The following is an 8,474-nucleotide window of genomic DNA, read 5'->3' as shown; positions in this document are numbered from 1 at the left end:
CTGTTTTCTGCTCAGAGCTAATAAAGAAAAAAACAACTACATTTAAGATTAGAATACGAGTATTACAATATTATTATATTCATTATACAATATTCCGTATTACATCAAACCTGTTTTTTTCTTCACCCCAACAAAAAAAAAATTAAATAATGTATTATTATATAGGAGTAGTCTTCAGTCACTGAATTTTGCACACACATCCTAGAGAAACTGTAACTTTGCGCAAACAATCGGCGATGGGGGAAGTTATTATTAGTTTTCCTGCTGCTGACCCCTGATATGTTAACCCGTTGTGTGCTATCTGTCATAACGGAACGGCGCCCTGCCTGCTTGCGGACTCATCCTGGTTCTGCTCATCTGCTCCCGGGTGTGTCGGAGTGCCTGCCTGTGGAGGAGGCTCCGGGGGCAGAGAGGAAGTGGAAACTATCAGCCAACATGGAGCCACGGAGAAAAGGGAAAGCTCCAGGACGGGGACGCGGCCACCCGTGAAAAAGAGGAAGGTGAAGCCTCTTTGGCCATGAAGGAAATTGCGAATTATGTGCGCTTTGAAAGAACTGCGGAAAATCAGTCTTTCTAAACACACACATACACACACACACACTCACTGAGAGAATCTACGGAACAACTTGTGTGCTTGGAAGTCGCGTTTAAGCGAATTTTCCACCAGTGAGGGATTCCTTTCTCCGTCTCATTCAGAACAGAGGTAAGACATTCACAATGTGTCCCACTCCAAGTCTGAGCGACTGCAGGCTTTTGCACGTGACGATATCACTTCACGACCTCGTTAAAGCCTTTAAAGTCAGTGGATTCTGTTGATTTGATACAGACAAGCCCGAATTACGCAATAAACGTAAATCCATTTATTTAAATGTAAAGCTTACATAGTGTCACAAATTTGTCCAGTTGATCTGTTCTTGTGTATCTGTTCAGGAGTGGAAAAAGGGGAGAAACACCTTACAGGCATAAAGAAGAAACAGCGCCTCCTACCGTCACAGGTACAGGTGGCAGTTTAAGAACAGGAATTACGCAGTGCATTTTTGTTTTTTCTTACGCTGTTTTTCTTATTTAAACAACAACAACAACAATCAAACCAAACTGAAATTTTCCTTCTCCGTCACTGACAACAAGACAGAATTCAAAACTGTTGGCAGATTCGGTGCAAATCTGATCTGTTTTTTCCTCATCAGAGGATAAAAAAAAAAGTTATTTGATTTTCCTCTAAAAATGTAACATCCAAATTTGAGCCGTTTCATTTTGTAGCAAAAAAAGGGAGACTTCATTCTTGTTTCCTATTTAATTGTTATCTTCGCGCTGTACTGCCAGCGTTTTCACGCAAACTAATTGTTAAGCTAAAGGTCAGGGTGTACCGAGAAACTGCGCCCCCTGGCGACACACTACAGGGTGGTCGAGCGATTGCTGCCGCTAGAATGATAAACGTGCTCTTTTTTTTTTTTAGACGTGCAAAAAGTTTTTTTTAATTATTATTTATAATGTTTTAAAATATTTAATCAAAATTAACTAGTGTAAATAATTTCCTCTGGCGTTTTTGGCCACAAAAAAAGCTCATATTTAATTTTAACATCTTGTATTTTGAATAATAGTTAGCTTGTTTGATTTTTTTCTTCATTTGTCTTTTCTAATGAAAGAAAAATCCTGTTACCTCAAGATGCACATCTGATCTAGTAATATTTAAAGACCCGCCCATCTTTCTCTTATTTTTCTCAAAGAGTCAAAATATATACTCATAATAATATATGTATAGTAATATATATATTATTATGCTTTCTTAAGACAGCCATATATATGTGTGTGTGTGTGTGTATTTGGTTTGATTTTCTGTTTATATTTTAAATAAATGTTTTTGTTTTTTTAAAATCAGAAACAAAGAAATCCTGTTTTGTCTACTGAACTCCATATTGTCACATAAAATGAAATATTATATTAATAGTAAACAACCGAAGTGGAAAAGCGGTTAAGACATTTGGACTCAGAGTTACTAATCTGAAACATCAACCATTTTTCCGACACAGCTCTAATAATCAGTACAGAAATTTCCACTTTCATATCCGCTCAGGGCAAACAAATCAAGGATTGCACAACTCTGTGGGCGGTGTAGTAATAACACGAGCTGTTCGGGTGAACCAAAGTAAACACTGGGACGGTTTGTCCTCCGTAGGTCCAGGACAGTATGTGGCTGCTGGTCCTTCAGCTGATCTTCGCTGGCTTCTATCTACAGGTTGGTGTCCAACATTGACCTTAGACCTTAGCTCACACATTTTCCAGAGATTTAGCATACTGAGTGTACAGTTATATTAATACTTTTAACTTTACTCATAAACGTCCCCACTGAGGGGCAAAAACAGTTACTTACTATTCTATTTGAAGCAATGTCAGTGGTGAAAGGTCGGGCTTGATAAATATCAATTATCAGCTGTAGCAGGATTATTAATATGTGATGGACATTGATATCGGTCCAATATTCTCCAATAGGTGAATCTATATATATATATTTTACTAGAAAATTGCCTAAATTCATAGTAAAATATGGGCAACCACAGCTGCCGTAATTTCACTGTAAATTAGAGATGTTTTTCTTTTGTTTGTTTTTTACATTGTGGCAAAGTTAAAAATTTCACACATAATATACCTTGTTGTGTACAGATATTTATTTTTGTTTTAGCTCTTTTAAGGTCTTTTTCTATTTTGTTAAAAAAATAAAAGGCGAACAACCCTAATCCATCTTCAAATTTATGAGCAGTCTGAAAAACTTGAATGTACTTAGTCCTGAACTCTTAATGAATCCATCTGTTCTCCCTGCAGCCAGCAACATGTCACCCATCATGCCAGTTGTGGGGACAAAAAGCAGACTGCGCCGCCCAGAACCTCAGCTGGGTCCCTGTTCTGCCTCCCAACATCACCCACTTATATTTGGATAGAAACTTAATCCATGAGATCAACAGGACTTCTTTCAGAGACTTAAAGGAACTTCAGGAATTAGACCTGGGAAGCCAGAAAGTAGTCCTCACCATCAGGAACGACTCTTTCCTCAGGCAGAGAAAGTTGACCACACTGGTTCTCGGCGACAATGTCGGCCTTAAGCTGGAGCCGCGGGCGTTTGCCGGGCTGGTCAGGTTAAGAGACCTCTGGCTGGATTACTGCTCTTTGACCGACTCCATACTTGCAGAAAACTACCTGAAGCCACTTCTGTCACTGGAAAGGCTCAACCTCTACGGGAACCACATAGTGAGACTCAATCCGGGTCAGTTCTTTAGGAATCTCACAAAGTTCTCACAGTTAATTCTTGAGCTGAATCAGCTTGAGAAAATATGTGAGAAAGACTTATTTGGCTTCCAGGGGAAATATTTTCACCTTCTGAGCTTGAGGTCGAACAGCTTCTTCAGATCTGACGTTGACTGGAAGGACTGTGGAAACCCTTTCAAAGAGATGGCCTTCAACATCCTTGATATCTCAGGAAGTGGAATGAATTTGGAATCATTAAAATCGTTTTTCAGAGCAATCAGGGGGACTCTAATTGCTCATCTTAAATGTTCTGGAAGTCTTGGAAAAGACTTTTCCTATAACAACATACCTGATCCAGACAAAGACACTTTTCAAGGCCTTGAGGAGAGTTCAGTTGTTAATTTAGACCTAACAGGGAACAGGATTTTTGCTTTAAAGACTGGAGTCTTTAGGGCTCTGAAAGACGCAAAGATGATTGATATCTCCCGGAATAAGATAAACTTTATAGAGACAAACGCCTTCGTTGGTCTGGAGAAGAATCTACTACAACTCAACCTGTCATCCAATCTGTTAGGAGAGATCCGCTCTGACACATTCAGCAATCTGACAGAGCTTCTCATTTTGGACTTGTCTAACAACCACATTGGTGTTCTTGGAGACAAGGCCTTCAGTGGTCTTTCCCAGTTACATCATTTATATCTGACAGGAAACTCTCTGCGACAGCTGGCATCTCCTGCGTCGCTACCGAATTTAGAGTTCCTCCTCCTACGAGACAATAAGTTGAATTCCATCAGAAGCATCAAAGGCTTGTGGAACAGCAGTCACTATTTAGATATTTCAGAAAACAGATTCACAAACCTGGAGGACCTTTATGTCGTTTCAAGTCATTTCAAGCATCTGCTGTACTTTTTTTACGGGGGCAACACCATTTTGTGGTGCACTATAAATCCAGGGGTCTCCATGTCTCCTAATAATAGTTTGGTTGTGTTGGATCTTCATGGCAGTTCCCTCCAGATTTCTTGGGCACAGGGGCATTGCCTGGATATATTTGATAATTTCCAGAATCTGATTGGCTTAAATATCAGCCTCAATTCCCTGATGACCCTTCCTCATGGGGTATTCAGGGGTCTCACCTCGATTAGAAATATTGACCTCTCGTCCAATGCCCTGACCTATTTGGAGGCCAGTGTTTTCCCAGCCAGCCTAAAATCGCTCGACCTCTCAAACAATTTCCTGGTCTCTCCCGATCCGATGACTTTCCACTCACTCAGCGCCCTCGACCTTTCTGGAAATCGGTTCCACTGTGATTGCGCTCTGGAGGGCTTCCTGAAGTGGCTGAACACGACCAATGTGACCTTCTTGAGCCCGTCTCAGGAATACAGATGTGAGTTCCCAGCTTCTTTCCATAATCTTCCCCTATTGGAGTTTCCCACCATCATGGAGTCATGTGAAGATGAGGAAAAAGACGTTCAGGCTTTTCAGTTGGCTCTTTTCATCTCCTCCGCCATTCTCATCTTCAGCCTCGTACTCGGCGGGATTATTTACGCCCGCTTACGAGGGCAAATATTCATCATCTACAAAAAGGTAGTCAACAGGGTTCTTGAGGGCCCCAAACCGCCTGCCCAAGAGAACAACTGGCAATACGATGCCTTCCTGTGCTTCAGCAACAGCGACTACAGGTGGGTGGAGGCCGCCTTGCTGAAGAAGCTAGACAACCAGTTTGCAGAAGAGAACCTGTTCCACTGTTGCTTCGAAGCTAGAGACTTTCTACCTGGGGAGGATCATCTGTCAAACATCAGGGATGCCATTTGGGGAAGCAGGAAGACCTTGTGCATCGTCTCCAAGGAGTTCCTCAAAGGTGTGGCTTTATGTACACTGAGGTTTGGAGGGAAAATGGCTACAATTGTTTTCTGATTTCACTCTAAATCCTGTCAATCTGTCTTTAGCACCTATAAGAAGAAAACAAATCTCTAACAGCTTTTTCAGCGTCACTCCCAAATGAGGTGTAAAGTTGTAACTTCTGAGATAAGCTACAAGTAGTTGTATTTACAAAGATCCTTCTTTGAAGTTCTATGTTCTCACTTTTGGTAGATGGTCATAGGGGGTTCCCATTTCCCCATTTTAATGCCAAATTAGCACCTTCCTACCCTAATAAGAAATCCATCCGGGTGGCATATCTTAAAGTAAAAAGAATTAAGAGTAATTTCCAGTGTGTTAGTGTGGAAAGCCTATATCCAAGAAGACACATCCAAAAAATCCTTCATTAATTTCTTGGTGAGCTTTATTTGATTTCAGAAAGTGTGAAACCAAGAGATTTCTTGATTTGTCCCTAACAAAACCCCCTACAGCTATGTCATCTTTCTGTCAGTAGCATTTTAGCTACCACACTCCGGCTGTTGTTTTGCTGCTGTCTTTATCTCTGTTCATACGAATGACTACGTTTTTGCCTCCCTACAGATGGCTGGTGTTTGGAGGCGTTCACTTTAGCCCAGGGCCGCATGTTAGAGGAGCTGACCAACGTCCTGGTTATGCTGGTGGTAGGGAAGGTGCGTATAATCCTATGCTGCTGACACTGGGTTAATACAAACTACTGGGACACAACATACCTGTGACTCGCCAGATATTAGAATATTGTTAAAAGGTGATTTATGGCTGTTACTTAATTTATTAGTTCAAGAGTCTGTTAATATTGATGATTCTGGCTTACAGCTAAACACAAAATTACTTTCCTCTAAATATTACATTATTTTACACAGCCAATGCAAAATATTTCATACAGAATTTAAGCATGAATTACTGCATCAATGCAGCATGAAGGCAATCATATTGTGGTCCTGCTGAGGTGTCATTGAAAACCGGGTTGCTTTGATAGCTGCCTCATTAATATTCCATAGATTCCCTATAGAAATGGTCTCAAACCTCATTCTTTGAGGGTCAGAGTCCGGCAACTTTCAGATGTGTCCCTCTTCACAGTTGAAGCCCATGAATCGGCAGTGTATGATAGCTTTGAAACTTTTGTTTCAAAAGCTATCATATTTACCTGTAAGCCTTTACCAGCTAAATTAACAAACGCTTTAAATAAATTGCCCTGTGAAATGACTATATACTAAATAAGTTTTACTTAATTTAATATGTACACCCTTGTTCTACGTTATTCCATTTTACACCTGTGTTAACTGTTGTTAAATGTATGCGTGGAAATGCCGCCATCTATCTTAACCATCTGCTCGTTACAAACCCATAGGTTGCTCACTACCAGCTGAAGAAGTGCAATGCAGTCAGAGCTTTTGTCCAGAGGAGAGAGTACCTCACCTGGCCCGAGGACCCTCAGGACCTGGAGTGGTTCTATGAGCGGCTTGTCTCGCTGATCCTCAGAGACACCAAGGTGAAGAAGTTTGCTGAGGATAAGCCTGAGAAGCCAGATTGTCAACCTCCTGCTAAAGAGAAGATTCCACTTGAGAATATCAGAGTTAACAACTTAACAGGGAATCCATGAATGTGAATTTAAGTTCTTTATATTTAAGAAGACCTCAGTCTTTGTTCAACTTAAACAGCCTTAAAAGAAATACCCATACCTTCAAACAAGTCTTTAAACCAGACTTTAGTTTTGTTTGCCTTTCTTTCTACAGGAATACCTTTATGAGCCAACGAAGTCAGACTCTACTCACTTTGCACAAGTTATAGTCACCAGTCCATGATTGGGAACATTGAGTGTAATACTGATACTGTGAACAGTGTGGTGCAGGTTTCTTGCTGTGTACTGTGCACACTAGTTTTTAGTCAGAACGTTCAATCAGAATGTGACCTGCGGAGAGAAGACACGTGTGTTCAGTGTTTAACTTGGTGGTGAGTATATCATGGTAAGGAGTTGTCTGTAGTGCTGAGGAGTTCAATACCAGTGATCAGTAGCAATATGATATATATATATATATACATATATATATAGTCTGGGCCTCCCTTCTGAAGCTGCTGCCCCCGCGACCCGACCCCAGATAAGCGGAAGAAAATGGATGGATGTATTTTATATATATAAGTGTTGGAAGATGTAGTACTTCCAACTTTTTTTGTAAGTCAGCAATATACTACTGATTTTGGGGGAAAATTTTGTAAAGCACTGGAGTTTGATTTTCTGTGTTGTGTGATGGAGCTTTCATTAGAATCAAATGTTCTGTGAATAAATGAAAATTCAGTTTGATTTAACAGAATGCCATTTTTTTTTTTTAGGAAACACTGAAAAATGAATGAATGAATGAAAAAATAAGGGGCAGTGATTGCAAGCTGCTCAGTAGATATTGCATTCAGGCTGCAGTAAAAAAAAAAAAAAAGAATGGAAATGGATTTTAAATAACAGCTGGTAAAATAAAGTCACATAATGAACATTTCATCCGTTTCAAAAGCTTTTAATGAAAATAACATCAAGTTTCAGAAAAGCTTCAATATTTATAGAACAGGCCTTTCTTTTAGAAGATGTGCTAAACCAGCTTTGGTCACTACATACAAAATTCACTGCAAGTCTTAAATTAGCAATTAACAAATTATTTTAAAGTTCCTGTGCTGCAAGTCTCCATATACTCATTGGTACTGTCCTGTGGCCAACAGAACCAGACGCTAAAATCTGAATGGTCATTTGCACTACAAAGTCCCCTTTAGACTAACTATATTGATTAAGATAATAGATATAACCCCACCCATTGATTGTGATAAAAAATCTGGATAGATGAAACAAAATCTGGGTTGCAGCATGATTCAATTTACAGCATATGCTTTTGCTTAAAAAATAATTTATGAATATATTAAATTATTTACGTATTTGTTTCTAATTGTAAGTACTTCAAATGTTACTAAGTAAAAATGGTTCGTTTTTATAGATTCGGGCACATTTGGACCTCCTTACACAGTCTTTGGTAATTCTGAGCTTAGGACAGAAACTGTGCAAATTTGATTTTTGGGATTTCATTTCTATCAACGTACGTATTCTTCATAGTAATCTTGACGCAACGCAAAGAGTAGTGAAAGCTGAAAAAAGTGCAGCCTGTGTAATTTGTCGTCCGTGTTTTAGCCACTAGATGGCGGTAGCTGCATCTTCACTCGTTTCTCGTGGGATTTCAGTGAATCCTAGCATTTTGTTTGTTCTTAGAGCTTTTCTGATCAAGATATTTAATCTGCTTCATGTAATAACGACCCTGTTAAATTCTTACTATAATCCCAGAGCCACAAACCGTCTCAGTGCTCCG

General features: G+C 39.7%; 1 protein-coding gene across 2 annotated transcripts; it reads left to right on the top strand.

Moving 5' to 3' along the window:
• Nucleotides 1–203: 203 nt before the first annotated feature.
• tlr5a (toll-like receptor 5a) lies at nucleotides 204–7,622 on the top strand. 2 transcript variants are annotated; one of them, XM_017302028.2, is made up of 6 exons: nucleotides 204–703; nucleotides 931–995; nucleotides 2,177–2,236; nucleotides 2,821–5,098; nucleotides 5,698–5,786; nucleotides 6,485–7,622. In XM_017302028.2, the coding sequence occupies exons 3-6, from the start codon at nucleotides 2,189–2,191 to the stop codon at nucleotides 6,734–6,736; spliced, it is 2,667 nt and encodes an 888-aa protein (XP_017157517.1). In that variant the 5' UTR covers nucleotides 204–703; nucleotides 931–995; nucleotides 2,177–2,188; the 3' UTR covers nucleotides 6,737–7,622. The 2 variants fall into 2 exon arrangements, with proteins under 2 accessions (XP_017157517.1, XP_081458248.1); XM_081602122.1 differs by having other exon boundaries at nucleotides 208–703; nucleotides 2,821–3,259.
• The last annotated feature ends 852 nt before the right edge of the window (nucleotides 7,623–8,474 follow it).

This window comes from Poecilia reticulata, chromosome 21 (genome assembly GCF_904066995.2).
Source record: "Poecilia reticulata chromosome 21, P_reticulata-male-v2, whole genome shotgun sequence".
Taxonomy (NCBI): Eukaryota; Metazoa; Chordata; class Actinopteri; order Cyprinodontiformes; family Poeciliidae; genus Poecilia; species Poecilia reticulata.
Note: the sequence above shows the minus strand (reverse complement) of the source record. Positions and strands in the feature narration are given on the sequence as shown.